This window comes from Doryrhamphus excisus, chromosome 5 (assembly GCF_030265055.1).
Source record: "Doryrhamphus excisus isolate RoL2022-K1 chromosome 5, RoL_Dexc_1.0, whole genome shotgun sequence".
NCBI lineage: Eukaryota > Metazoa > Chordata > Actinopteri > Syngnathiformes > Syngnathidae > Doryrhamphus > Doryrhamphus excisus.
In genome coordinates, this window is record NC_080470.1 from 559298 (window position 1) to 583940 (window position 24643).

The window sequence follows — 24643 nt, forward strand, 5'->3', positions numbered from 1 at the left end:
GCTATTTAAGTTGAAAGGAAATAACTTGAAGGCTACCGTTTAGGTGGCTAGCTCTCTAGTTTGCGAGTTAGCATGTGTCTCAAGACGCTGCGGTTGCGCAATATGTTGTAAATAAAAAGAGTATAAATGTGACTATAGTCGTGTTTTGTCATGTCTACAGGGCTCTAATAATGCTTTGTTCATTTTAATATGAAAAAAATCATTTGTTTACACACCAACTATATGTGCTTTCTTAAGTTATTTATTACTGATTGATTTTCTTTATTCTTGATTTGTTTATTTTTTTTTATTTATTTTTTTTGTATATTTTTCTGTTTTTAATAAATGTGTTTTTTTTGGGGGGAAAACCTGATGCGGCCCAGCCTTGCCCAGACCCTAGCTCCAGTGGCCCCCAGGTAAATTGAGACATTTTTGGAGTTTATGTATAATATTAATTATGAATTGTTGTGTGACCTTTCTAGTAATGACTGTGTAGTATTTTATCGACTACACAACAGCGAGACAAAAGTCCAAAAGTCACCACATGTAGGTTGGCTACTTCCTGTCCTGCTGTCAACGTTCCGTTCACGATGAGGAACTCTCAGCCCTTTCTCGTTTCCCATCGTGTGTGCGCCCGCGCGTTTAGCTTTGCTTCCTCCATTGCGAGTTAGCGTCGTCACGTGACACGTCTCATGCCGAGGAAGTAGTGACTGCGGCTCGCGGAGTATTTTGGTGAGTACACGACCTCGTTGTCTGTCTATGTAGTACTTTTTACTTTCTTTGTTTCTCCCTGAAGGGCGGCGCGGACACGCATGCGAACACATGGCGGCAGGTTCCCCGTCGTGGAGTACAGTGTCTGTCCTCACGTTGCTGCCACTACTGCATCTCTGGACAGGTGATGTCATACTTTGGAAATACATTCAAGCGTGTAGAAATACACACACTTGTGATATGCTTACAGTAATTTCCATCACGGTTATTTATAAGATTGAGGTATTTAAGGACGTAACCACGCTGTTGATGTTGATTCCCCTTTGCTTCCTGTACCAACCTAAATGCTAAACACGTTTATTTGTGTTCAAAATAAGTTCTGAAAGTACTTTTCAAGTTTTTATTTTTATCCAGGTATTTTTAAAGGACTTTTTTTTTCTCCCCTACGTTCACGCCACACCAGCTGTGCTAGCTACTAGCTACTAACCGGCTAGCCACTGCCTCAGGCGGCCATTGCTGCTTTTGTTTTTGACTTTGGAAAAGTTAACGCTAGGTGTTCCTTTCTATGTAGTGAAGTTCCCAAAAATACTGTTCAAAGTATGAAATGTTGTCATAAATCTACCTGCTACAGTAAACCTCGGATATATCGGATTCAATTGTTCCCACTGGTTTTGTCCGAGATAAGCGAAATCCGTTATATGCGTATACCGGAAAATGTCCGTTTTACGCATATATGGGATTTATATCCGGTATATGCGTGAATGGGATTTTATCCGTTATAAAAAGGCACTTCCTTGACTATGTTTCCAATGTACCTGGCAACGCTGCAAATGACGTCGTATAGCGGCCTGTCACGATTCGGCGAATCGGAGCGAGGGAAATTTCATGGAAATGCATTGGAACGGGACTGGAGATTTTGTCCGAAATAGGCGAAATCCGTTATAAAAAAATCCGATATATGCAATGAATTTTTATTGGAAATGCATTACAGAAAAATCGGTTCTTTTTTATCTGTCCGTTGTGAGCGAATTTCCGATATATCCGAGTCCGATATATCCGAGGTTTACTGTACTACATGCTCACAGTGTTGTATAATAGCTCCCTTCTTTTGCTAATTGGTGTGTCCCATTAATTACATGCATTAATTAAATATGCGGAAAGTTTGGTAGCCCCAAATATTCATTAACAAAGATAATGGTGAGGGTCTGGATAAAGGTGTACATGTAAAAATGTGTTTACTTGATGGTATTGTTGGCTGCACTACTACGACATTTATCAATTTTTTTTGTTCATCATCCTAGGTGAGACGTCGTGTGTGATCTGGTCCAGCGCCGGCACCGTGATCCGGCGAGGTTCCAGCTTGGACGTGTACTGCACCTTCGACTGCGAGTGCGGCCGCTCCATGTACGAGGGCCACCCGCCCGCACCGCAGCGCTACACGGTGGTCAACTCCAGTACCACGCGCCTCCGCGTGGCCAACGTCGGCGAGGACGGGACGTACAGCTGTCGCTGCGCCTGCCCCCCCACGCCGGACCCTTGTGGCCTTGACATCCGCACCGGATGTGAGTGGTCACATCGTAATTACGTAATTACATTAAACTACACCACGTAAGAGAACGCAACAATTGCCGCGCAATATAAAGGAATTATGATATAAACGTACACCGAGGCAGACATTTTGGGTCTTATATTAGCTTAACCTGCACCATGAATGCAGAGCGAATAAAAGTTCCCCTCCCATTCCGTGTGGAAGTGGTAAGTTTTTGCTTCTTTGTCCTTCTCCCCTATTCTCATTTCAAACCCAAACTTTAGAATAAATTAGATTTAAAAAAATAGAATACATGAATTGGAGTCTGTAGCCTGCACATTAGCAACGTGGTGTGAGCAAAGCTAGCAGTAGCGTAGCAGTGTCCTGCGTTTTACAGACGTGAATCATGTCTATCATAAACATCATAGTACTACGCGATGCACACACATTATGTCCCAGACACTACAACAACAAATGTTTGTTGTGTACTATATTGCGTAATAAGGGCTCTAATTGAGGGCTCTAGTCTTAAAAACTTGATTTAGAAGCTCATGAACAGGTTTTCTATGTCTTATTTTCTGTTGTTATGTCCACTCTATTGGGTATAGGAGTGTAAAGGTGATTATAGGGGTGTTATTTCATGTCTAGAGAGCTCTAATGTTAAAATCCACATGTAAATCTCTCTCTAAAGGTGATTATAGGGGTGTTATTTCATGTCTAGAGAGCTCTAATGTTAAAATTCACACGTAAATCTCTCTCTAAAGGTGATTATAGGGGTGTTATTTCATGTCTAGAGAGCTCTAATGTTAAAATTCACACGTAAATCTCTCTCTAAAGGTGATTATAGGGGTGTTATTTCATGTCTAGAGAGCTCTAATGTTAAAATTCACACGTAAATCTCTCTCTAAAGGTGATTATAGGGGTGTTATTTCATGTCTAGAGAGCTCTAATGTTAAAACTCACACGTAAATCTCTCTCTAAAGGTGATTATAGGGGTGTTATTTCATGTCTAGAGAGCTCTAATGTTAAAACTCACACGTAAATCTCTCTCTAAAGGTGATTATAGGGGTGTTATTTCATGTCTAGAGAGCTCTAATGTTAAAACTCACACGTAAATCTCTCTCTAAAGGTGATTATAGGGGTGTTATTTCATGTCTAGAGAGCTCTAATGTTAAAATTCACACGTAAATCTCTCTCTAGAGGTGATTATAAGGGTGTTATTTCATGTCTAGAGTGCTCTAATGTTAAAATTCACATGTAAATCTCTCTCTAAAGGTGATTATAGGGGTGTTATTTCATGTCTAGAGAGCTCTAATGTTAAAATTCACATGTAAATCTCTCTCTAAAGGTGATTATAGGGGTGTTATTTCATGTCTAGAGAGCTCTAATGTTAAAATTCACACGTAAATCTCTCTCTAAAGGTGATTATAGGGGTGTTATTTCATGTCTAGAGAGCTCTAATGTTAAAATTCACACGTAAATCTCTCTCTAAAGGTGATTACAGGGGTGTTATTTCATGTCTAGAGAGCTCTAATGTTAAAATTCACACGTAAATCTCTCTCTAAAGGTGATTATAGGGGTGTTATTTCATGTCTAGAGAGCTCTAATGTTAAAATTCACACGTAAATCTCTCTCTAAAGGTGATTATAGGGGTGTTATTTCATGTCTAGAGAGCTCTAATGTTAAAACTCACACGTAAATCTCTCTCTAAAGGTGATTATAGGGGTGTTATTTCATGTCTAGAGAGCTCTAATGTTAAAATTCACTTGTAAATCTCTCACTAAAGGTGATTATAGGGGTGTTATTTCATGTCTAGAGAGCTCTAATGTTAAAATTCACATGTAAATCTCTCTCTAAAGGTGATTATAGGGGTGTTATTTCATGTCTAGAGAGCTCCAATGTTAAAATTCACACGTAAATCTCTCTCTAAAGGTGATTATAGGGGTGTTATTTCATGTCTAGAGAGCTCTAATGTTAAAATTCACACATAAGTCTCTCTCTAAAGGTGATTATAGGGGTGTTATTTCATGTCTAGAGAGCTCTAATGTTAAAATTCACACGTAAATCTCTCTCTAAAGGTGATTATAGGGGTGTTATTTCATGTCTAGAGAGCTCTAATGTTAAAATTCACTTGTAAATCTCTCTCTAAAGGTGATCATAGGGGTGTTATTTCATGTCTAGAGAGCTCTAATGTTAAAATTCACATGTAAATCTCTCTCTAAAGGTGATTATAGGGGTGTTATTTCATGTCTAGAGAGCTCTAATGTTAAAACTCACACGTAAATCTCTCTCTAAAGGTGATTATAGGGGTGTTATTTCATGTCTAGAGAGCTCTAATGTTAAAATTCACCTCCCCCCCCCTCCCTCTCTCTCCCCCCCCTCCGGCCGACCCAAATTCGGATAACAAAAACACCAAATGCTAATCTGTTTAGCATGTAAGGGCAGTTAGATCAACAATACAAAAATTCACTAGTAAAATCCTGGTCAGGTCTGGAACCAATTAACCACTCTAATAAAACGAGGGATGACTGCAATAGTATTATAGTATTGTGATGTGTAAGTGTAGTACGTGAGGTATTTGAGGTACATGAGTATTTGGCTTTACTTTAAAGTGTGTTGTGTTCATGTGTTGCCGGGCTTAGACCCACCAGAGCGTCCTGAGGAGGTTTCCTGCGTGTACCAGGTACGGAGCAACGAGACAGGACTGTTGTTGTGCCGATGGGAAAGAGGACGGAGAAGCCACCTTCAGGATACAACTGAGTTGCGGTGAGCTGTAAAAGACAAGAAGACACAAAGTCAAAGTACAGGATAGTATGTAGAAGTATAGAATGCAGTTTTGTGTTTGCAGGCTGACTAGCGTACCAGAGGAGCGCCCGCATCCTCCATACAGGTCGTCTGTCGGTGGAGACACGTGGGCTACGTTCAACGTGTCCGAGGAGGTCCGCCGGGTCTCGGTGTGGGTCCACATCCGAAACGCGTTGGGGACGTCGGAGTCCAAGCCCAGCAACTACACGCTGAGCGACATCGGTAGTTTTCTGTCGCCCTTTTCGTGTGTTTTGCTGCGGTGCTTTCTCATCGCCCTCCTCATCTTGGCAGCCATGCCGCCGGCGCCACACCTCAGGGGGGCCGTGTGCTCCTCCAGGACCTGCGACATCACAGTGCAGCAGTCTGTGAGGACGGCGCACCTGGAAGTGCAGTACGCGGCCGACCGGGAGCACATAGTATGGAGCGCCTGTCCACACGCGGTAAGAAAAGAAGCGCCTTCACACAGGAAATGAACTTGGAAGTAAATAAACTGTGCTTCTTCCTGGTGGGCAAACTGCGTCCAGCGGCCCATACATGGTCCACATAACCCAGCAACCAGTCTGCATGAACTCTCTTATGCTTGTTATTATTTCCAGCAGGGACACATGGGTCGGGATCAAGTCTGGTCTATCTCCTTTTTGGATCCCTATCGGTTGTACAGTTTCAGAGCCAGAGCCAAGTTCAGTACGGGCCTGTGGAGTGAGTGGAGCGCCATTATCTCCACATGGACTCAGGAGGAAGGCCAGTACCTGGACTAGATTGATACTATTTGATCAAGTTGACCAAACATCATGAAACAAGTCATGAAAATGGACCAAAACTGCGCAATCAATGTCAACTTCCTGTCTTTGTACAGTCATTCCAAAATAAAAGTCCAATTATGTACTTGTTCTGTTGCAGTTCCCGCCAAAGAGATGGATGTGTGGTATGCACAAACGTCCTCCAACTTCACATACATCACCATCTTCTGGAAGGTACAAAGTACATAGATGTACTATATACTGCATATATTTACTATACGGTACCCCCTACTCTTGGAGATTCCTTGAGGACCAGAGTCCAAGTCCACAAAACACTGGATGACGGGTTGGGTAAAAAGGGCAATGCTGCCTCTGAGCAATGTGTGGATAGTGTCAGCGTCGTGCGCATCAACTTCCTCTTATTGCTTTACTTTTTCACAAATGATGGCCGTTTCAGAACATTACTTCCTCATCAAATGATTATAATACTGTATATACTGTAGGGACTATATACTGCAGATACTAAAGGTTGACCTTTTACCGTGCATCACACCCACACACATGCAGTCATATTAAAAGAAGAAGAAAGTTGATGGTTTTGCTTTACTAGAAATGTGATGACATCATGCTGCTGTTTCTGAGAAGTCCAAAAATATAGCATCCAAAATGATAACAACATTCATCGTAATAGGAATAGGAATATCTCAGCCAGGTTGTCGTGTGTGTTTGTGAAATATTGATGGCACGCACCAGTACCAGTACATCTTATCAAGCAATTGCCAGAACGGCGCACAGCAGCTAACAATAACGACCAGTTCTTTATTTCCTGGCACCACTGTGATACGTGAATTCCTGCCAAGTAGTATTCCATGTTCATGCAATGTTTTGTAGTTAGAGCATAAAAAACCTGTTCGTCACATTTTCCAACATTATTAGAGCCCTCTAGACATGGAATAACACCCCTATAGTCACCTTTATACGCCTATTACCCAATATAGTAGACATCATAATACATACAAAACCTGTTTACCACCTTCTAAATACAAGTCTTAACATTATTAGAGCCCTCTAGACATGGAATAACACCCCTATAGTCACCTTTATACGCCTATTACCCAATATAGTAAACATCATAATACATACAAACCTGTTTACCACCTTCTAAATACAAGTTTTAACATTATTAGAGCCCTCTAGACATGAAATAACACCCCTATGGTCACATTTATATGCCTATTACCCAATATAGTAGACATCATAACATATACATAACCTGTTTACCACCTTCTAAATACAGGTTTTAACATTATTAGAGCCCTCTAGACATGGAATAACACCCCTATAGTCACCTTTATACGCATATTACCCAATATAGTAGACATCATAACACATACAAAACCTATTTACCACCTTCTAAATACAGATTTTACATTATTAGAGCCCTCTAGACATGAAATAACACCCCTATAGTCACGTTTATATGCCTATTACCCAATATAGTAGACATCATAATACATAGAAAACCTGTTTACCACCTTCTAAATACAAGTCTTAACATTATTAGAGCCCTCTAGACATGAAATAACACCCCTATAGTCACCTTTATACGCCTATTACCCAATATAGTAGACATCATAATACATACAAAACCTGTTTACCCCCTTCTAAATACAAGTTTTAACATTATTAGAGCCCTCTAGACATGAAATAACACCCCTATAGTCACCTTTACACTCCTTCCAGGTCATGAACATCTCTGAGGCCAGGGGGAAGATTCTCAAATACCGAGTGAGCGTCTACAGTGCCAAATCTCGATTGAGGTTCACCGCCAGCCTCGGCGCCAATGTGACCAACGCTTCAGTGCCCTTCTGCGCTCGCTGCCAGGCGGCGTTGTGCGCCATCAACTCTAAAGGCAGATCCCCTCCTGCCAATATCACAGCCTATCACGCCAAGCGTAAGACCGACAAGCCCAAACCTAAGCTTTGCAAAATGAAATGCAGAACCCCTTAACCTCTAACCCGAACCCCCCTACCTCTTAGCCCCCAAGCCTAACCCTCTAGCTACCACCCTAACCTTCTAACTCCTCCATTTTGGATGGGCTCCTTTTGCTTTTAGCGTTCCCACACTTCCATGTGAAGGCACAGGCAGCGCAGCACAGCGTCGCCCTCTGGTGGAACAAACCTGAACGTGCAGCAGCCCAGGTGGTGGTGGAGTGGTACCGGGAAGGCCTGAAGATGCAGGAGATGCAGTGGCTCCGACTGGAAGGGGGAGCGTATCACGCCATCATCACAGGTTGGGAGCGTCTTAGAGCGTCCATACTTGGTATCAGTCTTCTTGTGTAGGTCTCAGAGCATCCATACTTGGTATCAGTCTTCTTGTGTAGGTCTCAGAGCATCCATACTTGGTATCAGTCTTCTTGTGTAGGTCTCAGAGCATCCATACTTGGTATCAGTCTTCTTGTGTAGGTCTCAGAGCATCCATACTTGGTATCAGTCTTCTTGTGTAGGTCTCAGAGCATCCATACTTGGTATCAGTCTTCTGATGTCCATGGTTTGTGTTGGTTTCCTTGTGAAGGTCTGAAACCATCAGAGTGCTACCAGGCAGCCATCCATGTGTTCCATCAGGACAGCTCAGTGACCACAAGCAACCTTCAACTACTCAACTTCAGCCAATCAGGTGACATCAAACCCAGTGGAACCATGCCTGTGGTACTCTTTGTGTTAATACTACTTGTGGTACTGCCTGTGGTACTCTTTGTGTTAATACTACTTGTGGTACTGCCTGTGGTACTCTTTGTGTTAATACTACTTGTGGTACTGCCTGTGGTACTCTTTGTGTTAATACTACTTGTGGTACTGCCTGTGGTACTCTTTGGCTTAATACTACTTGTGGTACTGCCTGTGGTACTCTTTGGCTTAATACTACTTGTGGTACTGCCTGTTGTACTCTTTGTGTTAATACTACTTGTGGTACTGCCTGTGGTACTCTTTGTGTTAATACAACTTGTGGTACTGCCTGTGGTACTCTTTGTCTTAATACTACTTGTGGTACTGCCTGTGGTACTCTTTGGCTTAATACTACTTGTGGTACCGCTTGTGGTACTCTTTGTGTTAATACTACTTGTGGTACTGCCTGTGGTACTCTTTGTCTTAATACTACTTGTGGTACTACAGGTGGTACTCTTTGTGTTAATACTGCTTGTGGTAGTGCCTGTGGTACTCTTTGTGTTAACACTACTTGTGGTACCGTTTGTGGTAATCTTTGTGTTAATACTACTTGTGGTACTGCCTGTGGTACTCTTTGTCTTAATACTACTTGTGGTACTGCCTGTGGTACTCTTTGTCTTAATACTACTTGTGGTACTGCCAGTGGTACTCTTTGTATTAATACTACTTGTGGTACTGCCAGTGGTACTCTTTGTGTTAATACTGCTTGTGATACTGCCTGTGGTACTCTTTGGCTTAAAACTACTTGTGGTACTGCCTGTTGTACTCTTTGTGTTAATACTACTTGTGGTACTGCCTGTGGTACTCTTTGTCTTAATACTACTTGTGGTACCGCCTGTGGTACTCTTTGTGTTAATACTACTTGTGGTACTCTTTGTGTTAATACAACTTGTGGTACTCTTTGTGTTAATACTACAGGTGGTACTGCCAGTGGTACTCTTTGGCTTAATACTACTTGTGGTACTGCCTGTGGTACTCTTTGTGTTAATACTACTTGTGGTACTACAGGTGGTACTCTTTGTGTTAATACTGCTTGTGGTAGTGCCTGTGGTACTCTTTGTGTTAATACTACTTGTGGTACTTCCTGTGGTACTCTTTGTGTTAATACTACTTGTGGTACTGCCTGTGGTACCCCTTGTGTTAATACTACTTGTGGTACTGCCTGTGGTACTCTTTGTCTTAATACTACTTGTGTTACTGCCTGTGGTACTCTTTGTGTTAATACTACTTGTGGTACTGCCTGTGGTACTCTTTGGCTTAATACTACTTGTGGTACTGCCTGTGGTACTCTTTGGCTTAATACTACTTGTGGTACTGCCTGTGGTACTCTTTGGCTTAATACTACTTGTGGTACTCTTTGTGTTAATACAACTTGTGGTACTGCCTGTGGTACTCTTTGGCTTAATACTACTTGTGGTACTCTTTGTGTTAATACAACTTGTGGTACTGCCTGTGGTACTCTTTGTGTTAATACTACTTGTGGTACTGCCTGTGGTACTCTTTGGCTTAATACTACTTGTGCTACTGCCTGTGGTACTCTTTGGCTTAATACTACTTGTGCTACTGCCTGTGGTACTCTTTGTCTTAATAGTACTTGTGTTACTGCCTGTGGTACTCTTTGTGTTAATACTACTTGTGGTAGTGCCTGTGGTACTCTTTGGCTTAATACTACTTGTGGTACTGCCTGTGGTACTCTTTGTGTTAATACTACTTGTGGTACTGCCTGTGGTACTCTTTGTCTTAATACTACTTGTGGTACTGCCTGTTGTACTCTTTGTGTTAATACTACTTGTGGTAGTGCCTGTGGTACTCTTTGGCTTAATACTACTTGTGGTACTGCCTGTGGTACTCTTTGTGTTAATACTACTTGTGGTACTGCCTGTGGTACTCTTTGTCTTAATACTACTTGTGGTACTTCCTGTGGTACTCTTTGTGTTAATACTACTTGTGGTACTGCCTGTGGTACTCTTTGTGTTAATACTACTTGTGGTACTGCCTGTGGTACTCTTTGTCTTAATACTACTTGGGGTACTGCCTGTGGTACTCGTGTTAATACTACTTGTGGTACTCCTTGTGTTAAAACCACTTGTGGTACTCTTTGTGGTACTACTTGTGATATTGTTTGTGTTATTATATGTGCCACTACCACTTGTGATACTACCTATGGTACTCTGTGGTATTACTTACTACTACTTGTGTTACTACCTGTGATACTCTGTGTTACTACTACTTGTGATACTACCTGTGGTAAGCTTTGTGGTGCCACTTGTGGTACTACCTATGGTAATCTTTGTGGTACCACATGGGGTACTCTTTGTGGTAGTACCTGTGGTACTCTGTGTTAATACTACATGTGATACTACTTGTGGTATTACCTGTGGTACTCTTTGTGTTACTATTTGTGGCACTACCACTTGTGATACTACCTATGTTACTCTTTGTGTGTCTACTTGTGCTACTACTACTTGTGGTACTACCTGTGGTAAGCTTTGTGGTACCACTTGTGGCACTCTTTGTGGTACTAATTGTCACACTACTACCTCTGGTACTAACTTTAGTACTCTTTTAACACTACTTGTGGTACCACTTGTGGCACTACTTGGGGTACTATTTGTGGTAGTCTGTGTGTTACTACTATCTAAGGTACTCTTTGTGGTACTACCTGTGGTACAATTTGGGGTACTCTTTGTGGCACTACTGCTTGTGGTACTACTTGTATAACCATAGTACTATGGTACTCTTTGTGGTACTACCTGTGGTACAATTTGGGGTACTCTTTGTGGCATTACTGCTTGTGGTACTACTTGTATAACCTGTGCTACTCTTTGTGGTACTACCTATGGTACTCTTTGTGGTGCCACATGTGGTACTACCTGCAGTACTCTTTGTGGTATTGTTTGTGATATTGTCACGCTCTTTGTCTTTCCCTGTCTGCAGTCCCCCGGGTGGGTCCATCATTCCAACAGGAAGTGGAGGGAAACAAAGTGAAAGTGCAGTGGGCGGAGCTTCCTCGGGGCGAGCGAGGAGGTTGCGTCCTTAAATACACGGTCTACCTGGAGGACAGCACGGGACACGTGCAGCCATGTAATCACGTCTCCCGGGATCCGTCTTGGTCTTTTTTGCCTCGGACGCCATCACACGTTCCCGTCTGTCATTCCAGACGCTTGCCACGCTTCCCGGCGGACGTACGTCAGCAAGGAGCTGCGTCCAGGCGTCCACAGGATGTGGATGACGGCTTGGACCTCTCGGGGACAAGGTCCTGCTGGTCAGAGAGTCAACTTTATCATCCAGTGTGAGCTGACAACTTTAGTAGTTTTTTATGATATTACATTTACTTAATACTTCACTTCATGCTTCAGCTGTCCTTGTAGCAGCGCACAGAATCCATGACCCTTCTAGTGTTGGTTGGCTGACAGAGCTTTTGGCTTTCCTTTTCTTTGGCACACTGCTGCTTGGGAGACATCACGAAGTGTAAAAAAGTATTTGTATTTGTTTTCAGCTGCAGAGAAATTCCCGGCGTTCCCGCTTGTGGGCTGCATCCTCTCCATGGTGTCGGTGGTGCTGATGTGTGTCTGCTGCCAGGTTTCGGCCGTAAAGAAGAGGTCGTTTGCCGCCTTGAGCGAGTCCCAAGTGGGTTGCTTTTGTCATTCAAGTAGAGTAACATGGTGGTGCTTTCAGGCTCCGTGGGATCCTGCAGCGCTTCCTGTTCAAAGTGCCGGATCCGGCAAACAGCAACTGGGCTAAAGAATGCAACCAAGTGAAGGTGATGACATCTGCGTATTGCTGCTTGTTGCTAGGCAGACTTCACAGCTTTTCCCCTCAAATAATTGCTAGTAATGCCATCTCAGACGGGTAGTACTTCATAGCCAACAATCACAAATAAAAAGTAAAAATAACATCAATAATCATACTAAAACACTCTTTATGGAAGGACGGCAGCGCCCCCTGAGGATGAGGAGAGTACTGCAGCACCTCATGCAATATTACTGTGTATTTTTTCTGTATATTTTGGTAATGCTAATGGTTTAATTTCATTTGAACATGCATCAGATTCCAATTGAGTGCATCCCATAATCAGTTCCCAGTTCCACGTGTCCAAAAGGAGTAGGAAGAAGCAAAGCTTATTAAATCCTACCCTTCCATCTGATACTTTTACAATCACTAACTCTTACATTTGTTCACTTCCTGCTTTCATAATATAGTTTAAAATTAAAATTAAATGTGTAAAATATATAATCTGGCCTCCTGTCCAAATTAATAATTCAATTTAATAATTTAATTAATTAAGTATATAGTATAATTAATAATATATTTTAATAATTAAATAATAATTTAGTTTAATAATTACATTAAATTAAATTTAATGTGTAAAATATGTAATCTGGCCTCCTGTCCAAATTAATAATTCTATTTAATAATTAATTAATTAATTAATTATATAATATAATTAATAATATATTTTAATAATTAATTAATAATTTAATTTAATAATTACATTAAATTAAATTTAATGTGTAAAATATATAATCTGGCCCCCTGTCCAAATTAATAATGTAATTTGATAATTAATAACTTTATTGATTAATTATATATTTATAATAATAATTTAATTCAATAATTAAATTAAAGTCAAGTCATTTTTGTCCCATACCGAAGTAGGAGGGGATATGAGCATCTATTTTAGAAATAAGGAGTGAGTATGTTCTCTTTAGGCGGCATTATTATTATCCTTACTGGCCTTTTTTGCAGTACATCTAGCGAGTGAAGATTGCTTTTATAGTTATTAGCTCATATTTCCACACATATTTTCTGTGTACAGTGTGTAGGAAGTACAAGAAATTTTATTGGCTGACAAACGCAGCCTCATTTTGGCTATTTTTCTACTTAATCAGGAAATTCACATTCAGACATTTTCACTTAAAATGCTTAAAAAACATTGGAATCATACACAAAATACACTTCTAATACACATATACAGTACGTATCTAATTCTATTCATCATAATCAGTCATTCATTCTTGTATATTTCACTGTTTCAGGGTGAAAAGAACCATCTGAGTGAGGCTATCATGGCTGAGGAGGAGGAGGAGGACTTCATCATGGAGGCGGAGGAGGACTGTGACGTGGAGCTGCAGGAGGACTTCATCATGGAGCTGCAGGAGGAGCCCGGCGTCAACATGGACGTCCCCCCGCCGACCGGCCAAGATACGCCCATCACGACGTACATCAAGACTTACTGCTCCAGCTCACAGAACACTCACACCTCCATGGAGTCCAACGCCACCGTGGACTACGGCTCATCCAAACACCAACATGATCTTCTTCACCAAGACCACCAAGACCATGAAGACCAGTTTGCACAGATGCTGACTTTACTACCCGATTTTGACTCATTCACACAAACACACCAATTAACCCTCGATACTGTACACGTACGCCGTAATACTCTCTGTGAATACACATGATATACATAACAAGTACACATATGCCATAATACATTTTTTGTGTACACACAATATTAGTGAGGAAGGAAGGACACAAAGGAGGATGGATGCAAGGAAGGAAGTGAGGTAGGAAGGAAGGGGGCAAGGAGGAGACGATACCGCAAATGACTGCACAAGCCACGCCCTGTTCAACATCCAACAAGCAGGATAAGGTCACGTGAGCTCACGCGCACGTGTGTGTGCGAATGAAGACGTTATAGAAAATGGCGGTATGCTTACGGCTAGCTAAAGTGGTTTTAAGTGTCTTAATGTTGTTGGGCCATGGTTCTTCTGTGTTTGAGCAGGAAATGTGGCAAATTCACACATTTTTACTGAAGAAAAAAACACATTAAAATGTATTTTTATCCGCTTTGAAATGAAAATGAGAGGTAATTTCATCTACTACTATAGCGTTTAGTATCTACCTATTGGTATGGTCCTACAAAAAGGATTTGGCTTTATTCCTTTTAGACACTTAGCAATAAATTCAACAAAAGTGCTGTTTGTCTTTTTAACTATGCACCACTTCTTGCTAATTCTTTTTGCCGTCTTAAAACCGCTTTCCCGTCGGTTATACAATTACAATAGCGGTGGTTCAGTGGCGGAGTAAAACAATCAAACAACAATTACTGCTGTAAAAAAAATACAGTACGCAGCAACAACGGTTAAAAAACGTTAAAGTAACACTTTCAACAGCGGAATTAATGTTTGTTTATATTCCTGTCAGCTAAACACACGGCTAATATGTAGATCGCTGCTAACTAGCATGTATGCTAATACAGTAGCGAGGAGCAGAAAGTGTAAAACAATTTTTAAAATGGTCAGGAAAAAAAAAGTCAGGAAGAAGCCAACTGCTCTGCTGTTCTAATGTCACCTGCTGGGATCCACTGACCTGATTTGCTTGCTTTTCCCCCGGTGTCCGACGAGGAACTAGGCGGGGAAGGCCGGCGGGAGGTAAGGGGGTCTGGATGTTTGCCGTGTTGCCTTTGTACGGCTTCTTAAACGCGGTATTCTTTAGAAAATGACGATCGTTTGTCGAGTTTTCCGACGTTCTTTGCGAATCCGTAGTGTTTCCAAACATAAAATGTAAACGTTGCGGGTGTTTTAAACACAGAAACTTCCTCGTAGTTTTATGTGCCTCGCGGCTTCCGTCCGTACTCAATACAAAACGCGAAACAATGATGGTGCATTCATTGCACCTGGGTGAAGTTGAATATTAATAAAACGTCGTTTGCGTCGGAATTTACCGATATCCACAAACGCATCGAGATGAGTCTAGATTTCACTCGTCAATTGCATCCATATCTCGATTAACGTCGTTTATTTCCCACACCCTTAATAATACACCTACAAGGTAACGAGGCGATGCGGATGTCGCCCTCTGTTGGACATTTATGGCAACTGCAACATCGTGAGTAATAGACTTGTTTGTTCCGTTTTGTTCTAAAAATATTTAAGAAACGCCAAAACAGCAAAAATTAAAAAAGCGATTTCCCAGAAAGTCAAAATATTACAAAATCCAAACGATAAAGTCATTGTAGTGCAGTCGTTCAAGTAGAACGCCACATGGATTCCAGTCAGTATCAGTAGATTCCTGCCAAGTGTTCAAGAACCAGTGACAAAGTTGAAGTTGCAAACACAAAGACCCTAAACACCGCTCAAATTCTACTAAAGCATTCATGCAGAGGAACAAAAACAACGTTCCGGAATGGCCATATCAGTCCCCAGACCGATTATTGAAAACCTGTGGTGTGATTTAAAGCGGTCCGTTATGGAAACCATCAAACCTGACTCAACTGGAGATGTTTCGGAAAGGGGAACGGTTAAAAATACCTTCAACCAGAATCCAGACCCTCATTTAGTTCTGCAGAAGGATCTACTAAATTTATGCACCGGCTTACGTTCATTGAAATAATGGCTGATCCCAACAAGCAGTGATTGGGAAATTATCAGGAGTGCCAAAACTCTAGTTGAACTATTGAGGAAAAAAATGTTAAAAATACTACGAGAATCATTTTTGTAAAATTGTGTTGGGGGAAAAAAGATGGTTGGAGTGAATGTGCAATGAAAAAAAGGACAAAAGAATTTAGCGACCATCTTTATTTCCCTACAGAGGCGTCTGTATAGCAGGGCTGGAATTCACACATTTTGCAGAAGCACAATGAAGCAGTGGATTTCTTTCAGAGCCATCATGTGGTGATGCGGGCACGCCACCAGACGTGGAGTGGAGCGGAACGGAGTGTGTAAACAAGATTAGCAGGAGAAAGGCTTTGAAGGATGCGGAGTAGCACCTGAAATCCTAATCAATTCTTCCCAAATGACCTAGCCTTCCTGCCTTGGAACACGAGTGTGGAATACAATGACGAGGGCAGATGATTTACAGGAAGAATAGCCAATAGAAAAGCAGCATTCCAGTGGCGAACAGAAGGAAGGGGTGGAGCTCCACGGTGTCGGGCGGCGGCACACATCACGCTAAAAAAGCAGCCATTACAAAACAATGAGACCTCTGAAAAAAATACTGTATGAAAGCATCCCTGCTACTTTAGTTTCCAAGTACAAAAGCTGCTCCACAGTACAAGTCCTTTGCTTTTTCTTTTTCTTTTTATTGGGTAAAACGCAGTCCTCACATTTGATGACAGTCTTCATCACTTTGCTGAAGGATCCAGCAGGAACATGCAAGCCGAGCAGTGGAGGTGCTCGGGAGGCTCCTGCGGGCCGGCGGCCGAGGCCTTAAGCCAGGGCGGGGAAGGCCTCTGGATCATCCACGTTTGGCACGGAGGATGAAGACTGATTTTGGAGGTGGGGTGGATGTAGGAGGGGGGGGGGACAGTGACTTAGAAAACATGTTTTCAAAAATGTATGCTCCATGAGCTTTACCTTCTCGCTCCGTCCACCACGTGCCGGCCTGGGGGCCGCCTCACCGCCGCCGCCGCCACCACCACCGGCGCCGCCACGGCCGCGTCCGCCCCGCCCGCCGCCTCGCGGACCACCGCGCCCGCGGCCTGGGCGGCCCAGATCCCCAAAGTTGATGTCCAGCTGGGACGTGATGTCGTTGGCCGGCTTACGGAAGTGATGCTCCTCGTCCATCTGCAAAAGCATCCAACACGCCACACCTTATACGTATACTGTGTACTTGCAAAGTATTTATACACCATGTACTATATAATCGTGCTAAATGATTGTGGCTGAAGCTTGCTGCGCATGGTGAGTTCAGGTTTTTTTTGCCGCTGAAGCAAAGGGGGACCGTGTCTTTAGCAATATGATCCAGGAAACCGCTTTAGTAATAGTACATACTGCTTTAGTAATAGTACATACTGCTTTAGTAATAGTACATCAATTTGCGTTTTTCCTTTCATGAGGAACAACAGGAAAAAGAAGCAAGCAGTGAGGTTTGCAGTCCAGACTGTTTCACATATTATAATATTGTGTATATATATAGAGTTTATATTGATCATCCATACAATATATTGTGTATATAAACACACACACACACACACACTAGGAAATGTACATTAAAAAACTGTGCAATAAGGTATATAGTATCTTCTTTATAAAATATAATGTATTGTGTAAAACTAAGACAGAACCACCATCCACCAGTACCAGCCTGGACAAATATGCTAATAAGCGTTTTATGTTCCAGATGGCGATAACCCATGAGGAAAAATCCATACCCGTTTTGATCAAATTTAACATACACTACCGCTCCAAAGTTTGGGATGACTTGGAAATTTGTCTGCAGCCTTTTTCTGTCCTTGTTAGACCCAGTTTGTGCTGCTCTCTGGAGGGAGTAGTTAACAGCTAACAGTTTGTTAAGATGGCTTTTCTAATCATCTATTAGCCTTATAAAATGATCAACTTGGATTAGCAGCCAAGTTTAGTTTAGTCTTGTATGTCCTATTTTGTCTTATTATGTCGACTATATTGGGTAATAGGAGTATAAAGATGACTGTGGGGTGTTATTTCGTGTTTAGAGGGCTTTCATAATGTTTAAAATTGTATTTAGAAGTTGGTAAACATGTTTTCTATGTCTTATGTCGTATTTTGTCTTATTATGTCGACTATATTGGGTAATAGGAGTATAAAGATGAATGTGGGGTGTTATTTCATATTTAGAGGTCTTTCATAATGTTTAAAATTGTATTTAGAAGATGGTAAACATGTTTTCTATGTCTTATATGTCGTATTTTGTATTATTATGTTGACTATATTGGGTAATAGGAGTATAAAGATGAATGTGGGGTGTTATTTCATGTTTAGAGGGCTTTCGTAATGTTTAAAATTGTATTTAGAAGATGGTAAACATGTTTTCTATGTCTTATATGTCATATTTTGTCTTATTATGTCGACTATATTGGGTAATAGGAGTATAAAGATGACTGTGGGGTGTTATTTCATGTTTAGAGGGCTTTCATAATGTTTAAAATTGTATTTAGAAGGTGATAAACAGGTTGTCTATGTCTTATATGCCGTATTTTGTCTTATTATGTTGACTATATTGGGTAATAGGAGTATAAAGATGACTGTGGGGTGTTATTTCATGTTTAGAGGGCTTTCATAATGTTTAAAATTGTATTTAGAAGGTGGTAAACAGGTTGTCTATGTCTTATATGTCGTATTTTGTCTTATTATGTCGACTATATTGGGTAATAGGAGTATAACGATGACTGTGGGGTGTTATTTCATGTTTAGAGGGCTTTCATAATGTTTAAAATTGTATTTAGAAGATAGTAAACATGTTTTCTATGTCTTATATATAGTATTTTGTCTTATTATGTCGACTATATTGGGTAATAGGAGTATAAAGATGACGGTGGGGTGTTATTTCATATTTAGAGGGCTTTCATAATGTTTAAAATTGTATTTAAAAGTTGGTAAACATATTTTCTATGTCTCATATGTCGTATTTTGTCTTATTATGTGGACTATATTGGGTAATTAACTTGGATTAGCAGCCATACCAGCAGATTGATGCAGAGGACTGACAGTTGTTGATAGTAGGCCTCTATGCAAAAATATACATCCTTCTTTGGAAATCATCTGATTAATTTTCATTTGTTTGTGAAATTGAAAAAATTGTGAAATGCATGAAAATGTGTTTTTCACTTGCAAATTTTTTTTTTTACTTTTTTTGAGCGGTAGTGTATCCACATATAAACAGTATAAATTGGCAATCCATACATTATATTGTGCATGTACCTATATAAAAGCCAAGGAGCTCACCTTAGAGTCAAAAGCCTCGGGGTCTATCAGCTCATCTTTTTTACCCTGAGAGAGAACATAAAAGAAATGAATCCAATGGCGTCAAAAGAACGACACACAACAACACAATAGGCGAATACAACAACAACACACGACGGACCCACATTGGATGTTCATGAATGCATGCTAAGAAATGAAAGCTAATTATGCCAAGTAAAAGATGCTATTAGCATCATCACCAGTGGGTGTCCGATGTGGAAAGACTCACCTCCGCCTTGGACTTGTGCAGCACGAATCCTTTGTTCCAATCGGCTCCCTCGTTGGCTTTACGGATGTTGAAGTCCACCTTGGAGCGCTCCTTGTCCTGCATGGCCTTCCACTCATCCAGCGTCATCTCCTTAGGACCTTCCTCCTTGGCCTCCTCCACCTCATTCTCCCTTCAACAAAAACATGCGAGCAGAAGCGCTGTCAGTCAAAGCCGCTCGCCGCGTTGACACCGGGCGGCGTGGCGCCTCAACAGGAAAGGAAGTTACTTGTTTTCAGAGTCAGCGGGTGGATGCTCCTCGCCTTCGGTGTTCTCCTCTGTGACGTTTGACTGGTCGAGTTCACTGTGGGAGTAAGACCAGTCATGAGTGGGCATTTCGTGTTTTATACCTAGCATCGTAAATTATGTGACTGACAGCATGAAGTATATCGTGTGGGTGTTTTTTTTTTTTTTTTTTTTGGAAGGCAACTCACTTGAGTTCATCTTTGACGGTGCCCCAGTTGTGAGATCCACTCCCGCCTCGCTTTTCTTCACCTTTCAGACTACTGAAACAACATTTGCTTTAGCCACCACCTCAGCATGTTTATGTTTCTTTCTTTCGGCTTTTCATATCGGCTGATCATATTAATAACCAACTACAACATCAGCTAATAGCACACTTGGTGCCCATGTTATCTTTTTTTATGGTAAATTTGGTAAAAAGGTTATTATAAAAAGCTTTACATTATGGGTGTCACAAGACAAAGCAATATTTTTGCATGCATGACCTAAGCATGACGCTTTTAACTCTTCACTTCTTTCTAGAAATTAAAACAAAGTAAAAAAAAAAAAAAAAAAGGTCAGTAAAAATAATGATAGCAGTAGCAGAAGCTAATCACCGACGTATGTAAACACCCATACCTAACAATTATGCACTTTTGACACATTCATGCACAGCATGAAGCATGACTGGCTAAATGTACTGCAAAAAAGGCCAGTAAGGATAATTCATAATGCCGCCTACAGAGAACATACTAACTCCTTATTTCTAAAATGACAAATACTCCAACTTAATCTTCAAACAGCTAAAATAATGCATAAGGCTAAAAATAAGCAATTAGCTAAAAATGTCATCCAATACTTCTCTACAAGAGAGGAGAAATATGATCTCAGGGAAGAAGTACATTTGAAACACTTCTATGCTAGGACTACGTTATGCTAGCCATAGCATTTCAGTATGTGGAATCAAACTATGGAATGGATTGAGTTAGGAAATCAAACAATGCAAACAACGATGAGCCAATCCAAGAAACAATACGAGGTGGAATAGTACTTACGATCGGTCGCTACCACTGTGTCTGTCAAATTCACGTTTTCCTCTGGAATCAAAGCCGTCGCTGCGACCCACGCCGCGCCCTCTGCCTCCGCGGCCCCCCCGGCCGGCCCCGCGGCCCCTCATCGGCCTGTCGCCAACAGGCCTGCGAGCGGGGAATGGAACCATCAGTGCAAGGCCGAAGGACCCGACGTTATTCTGGGAAGCTGAACTCACTTCTCCACAGAGAACTCGCCTCCCTCGGGCTTCTCGCTAGCGTCTGTGGGCGGCCTCTCGAAGCGGCGGGGTGGCCGTCTGTCCGTCGGCCGTCTGTCTGCGGGGGGACGTCCCTCTCCCTGCTGGCCGCCCTGGGGTCTCGAGCCCTCACCCTCTGGCTTGCGGCCCATTCTCCTCATGCCGGCACCTACAGATGACATAACATTGAAGCAAAATACATATTTTTTTCATACAGTCTAGGCCAGGGGTCGGCAACCTTTATTATGAAAAGAGCCATTTCACCCCCTTGCTCACTAAAGAAAAATAGCCTGGAGCCGCAAAACATAGTATGTTTAAAACAAAATTGGAGGGAATTTGGGGCTATCAAAGTAGTTCAGATAAGAAAAAAACAAGTTGGAGCACTCTTGCTAGTATTATATTAAATATAAACTTACATAAATATATGTGTAAATTACTGTAAACTTACCTGATACCTGAAGTTCCAATGTCGCTGTTTTATATGATCTCTAATTTATTTTTTAGAATTGTCAAATAGCTTTGGGAAAGTATGAAAAGTATTTATAAAGTATTTTCCTTAATGTTTACCTGTGAGAGAGAACTGAATAGCATCCTGTCTGCTCATCCTTGTACTCATCCAATCACCAGTCAGAACTCAGTCAGGATGCATTCATGGTCTCACACAAAGTTGGATTTTTGTAAACTCATAACAAAGACGTGCATTTTCACCACACGGGTGCTAAAAAATATTCAAGCATTGCAAAGGGAGCCGCAACAAAGAGGCTGGAGAGCCACATGCGGCTCTGGAGCCGCGGGTTGCTGACCCCTGGTCTAGGCTATTGTATAGCATGGCACTAGACTTTACTGCCATATTGCATTTTATAGTTTTCATGCAGGAGAGCGTATTACAGCGCTTAAGTGCTGTATACTGTTAATTCACACGCCCACCATTACATATGACTATTATCCAGAGTTTTGAAGTGTAATAAAGATATACACAGCGTCCCACTTTACTTCATGCGGGACATCCAGAGACACAAGTTCATGTCTTTATGTAAATACATTTGAAAAATTGTGTTTTTTCACTCCCAAAAACTCCATATCGGTTGGGTTCTATTCAGAATCTCATACCAGCCCATGCATAGTATGATGTTAGCCTTGTTAGCTTGCTAGGTAAAGACATCAAATTAACACTAAAAATAAACGTCACACTAGAGACGCAACTATCACCATAATGAATTAATTAACTAAATCAATCAATTAACTAAAGTTGATCATTTTGCCGGCCTCTCTCTCACCCAGGCTGGATGACAAGAGGGTTCACTCTGCATCTGTCTGGCCGCCATTAAGCCTCTTTGCCCCAGTGGGCGGAGGCAGGGCTGCTAGGGAGTAGATACCCAGAAGCTAGGTTATGTTTGCTAGTTGGTATCATAGTCTTGAAAACAAAAAATACTAATAAATGTATTGTGCTTCTCTAATACTTATATATGTATAGTCTGACCCTATGACATGCAAATTAAGGGAATAGCGGAATTGGTAAATAAAAAGGGAATTTACTGTAAAAAAAAAAAAAAAAACGCATAATATCCCCAAGTGATGTCAGGCAGGGGTCCCCAAACACTGGGTCATGGGAAACGCTCAATAACAAAAAAGTGCCCACTTGCCCCACTTTGTTGGACGGTCCTTAAACGCACCATGTAACATTGTCCCCCTTTGTCAAAGCTGATACCCAAGTGGAAGAAATACGGACTACAACGTCGCCATCGTGACGCAAGTGTAAACGTCATATGGGCACGCCATGGCGTTTTCACAGCGCCGTGTGCCCCGGCAAGACACATGGTGCCGACATTACTCAAGTCAGCCTGGATACGGAAATAGACCTCTAGATCCAGCAGCACCTGTCTCATCTTCTCTCGGGCAAGCAGATCCTTCACACCTGCTGATCACACGCAAAGTCCAAATCCACTTGATTACTCCTGCTTGGTCTACTTTCCCAAACTACACGCTGTCAATCAAAAGGTGAAAAGGGTGCAGCAAATTAAGAGTATGTATACCTGGAGTTAAAAAAAACAATTAATGAGGCGTTTGGGGTCCAGGAAATATAAAAACCCTAACAAACATGGGACATCGGGACAAGCTCACTTCATCTTGAACTGAGTCAATTATTGATTTGATGCATTTTGACGTCTCAAGAGGCATTGGGATATACTGACAAGGCAAAAACTGGTTTTAATGGGGGTCACTGGGATATAATGAGATTGAAAACTGGTTTTATTGAGTGTGATTGGGAGCAAACAGGCCGCAGCACAGATATACAGTCCATACATCTCACAGCACATTTGCGTTGAAAAGAACCGCTTCAATTATTCTTACCAGAATACACACGTCGGAAATTAAAAAGGCCATTGGGGCATTTTGGGTCCTGCCCCACCACCGTTCGGAAAGCTCGTGCGGAAGCACGAGGCGCGCGCCTGTTGACAAGTTGCTCTCTCGTGTTACTTTGCACTCGTGCATGCAACATGGCGGTACCTGCTCCACAAGCACGGGCCTTTGTCACCAAAACAGACCGCTGTGTGGTGCACACCGGGACGGTTCCAAACACAACATGACCCCGCTAGCTGCTTAGCTGCTAAGTGACGAGAATCACGCCGTAAGAACGTCAGTGCTATGGCGAACAGGCCCGCACCAACAACGAGGCCTCAGAACAACACAATATGACCGGAAGAGTCACCGAATCCCCCGAGCGGGACGCTGGCCGGGAATAAAGGCGCGTTCCGGAATGTCATTGTTCCATAAAGTGACGGCAAGAGACAACCACGCCGCCGACCTGATTCACATCTCCGCGGCTCTCTGCACCTTGCTAGCAAGAGTCATGTTAGCTTACAACCACTAGCGTTCACTACAAAACTTGGCTTTAAGAGCAGAAATGTGCTTACCGTCTTTCTTAAGTGGGACCGGCGCCTGGGTCTCTTCCTTTTTGTCGCTCAGCGGTGTCTTTCGGTCCTTCTGGGACTCCTTTTTGGGCTGTTTGCTAACCGGGGCTGGGGGCTTGGCGACGGCAGCAGCGGCAGCCTCCTTCTTCTTCTTCTCAGCCTGCCTCAGCAGCTCAAATGGGTCCGATTCATCGTCCAATAACTGGTCGTATCGATTGGTCACGGCGATGCCGAAGCCTTCTTGCATTTGTCCGGGCATGATGGCGCCCCTTCAGCAGGATTTTCCTCCGATTCTACGAGGTTTGGTGCGAACACTTCGCTAGGTGAAGCCACAAGATGGCTGGGGAAAGGAGTTTCTTCTCTTCCGGCGCGATAGACATACGGGGACCTCGTTGTGGGCGCGGGTGGGGCGTGTAGTCCGCTGGAGGCGCCGAGCAATGAGAAACACTTTTGTGAAAACTACATTACCCACAATGCCGCTGGCGAGTGGCGTCGCCAAGCCACCGCGGAAAACCAGCATTGCACGCTTTCAAACACTTTGCTCTTGTTTGCGGTCATTAAAGAAACTCGTCATACCTTTAATTCACTTTTAACTCGCAAGCTTTGAGTCGAAATTGCAACTTTTCTTGGGTTGGACGCCCAATGACGATGTTGTCGAAAGTGTAGAGAAAATAGCAGACAATATTTTCAGTTTTTCCCATCGAAATGTATGATGTAAACAAAATGTATGCTAAAATCATTTACAC

General features: G+C 42.1%; 2 protein-coding genes across 6 annotated transcripts; one reads left to right on the forward strand and one right to left on the reverse strand.

Annotated features, from left to right (window-relative positions):
- The first annotated feature begins 62 nt into the window (after nt 1–62).
- Nucleotides 63–16490, forward strand: il12rb2 (interleukin 12 receptor, beta 2a). 2 transcript variants are annotated; one of them, XM_058073357.1, is made up of 16 exons: nt 63–711; nt 776–874; nt 1992–2252; nt 4861–4984; nt 5067–5245; nt 5315–5463; nt 5620–5764; nt 5924–5997; nt 7507–7717; nt 7879–8055; nt 8338–8439; nt 11427–11573; nt 11650–11781; nt 11989–12091; nt 12168–12252; nt 13529–16490. In XM_058073357.1, exons 2-16 carry the CDS (start codon nt 802–804, stop codon nt 13952–13954), a joined length of 2388 nt encoding a protein of 795 aa, XP_057929340.1. In that variant the 5' UTR covers nt 63–711; nt 776–801; the 3' UTR covers nt 13955–16490. The 2 variants fall into 2 exon arrangements, with proteins under 2 accessions (XP_057929340.1, XP_057929338.1); XM_058073355.1 differs by lacking the exon at nt 63–711 and having other exon boundaries at nt 715–874.
- On the reverse strand, nt 16058–24288 carry LOC131129624 (SERPINE1 mRNA-binding protein 1-like). 4 transcript variants are annotated; one of them, XM_058073360.1, is made up of 9 exons: nt 23901–24288; nt 20968–21154; nt 20756–20896; nt 19913–19981; nt 19708–19782; nt 19443–19614; nt 19196–19240; nt 16850–17059; nt 16058–16759 (listed from the first exon to the last, which is right to left on the reverse strand). In XM_058073360.1, exons 1-9 carry the CDS (start codon nt 24154–24156, stop codon nt 16703–16705), a joined length of 1212 nt encoding a protein of 403 aa, XP_057929343.1. In that variant the 5' UTR covers nt 24157–24288; the 3' UTR covers nt 16058–16702. The 4 variants fall into 4 exon arrangements, with proteins under 4 accessions (XP_057929343.1, XP_057929341.1, XP_057929344.1 ...); XM_058073358.1 differs by having other exon boundaries at nt 19913–19984; nt 23901–24287; XM_058073361.1 differs by having other exon boundaries at nt 19443–19611; nt 23901–24283.
- Between the last annotated feature and the right edge of the window lie 355 nt (nt 24289–24643).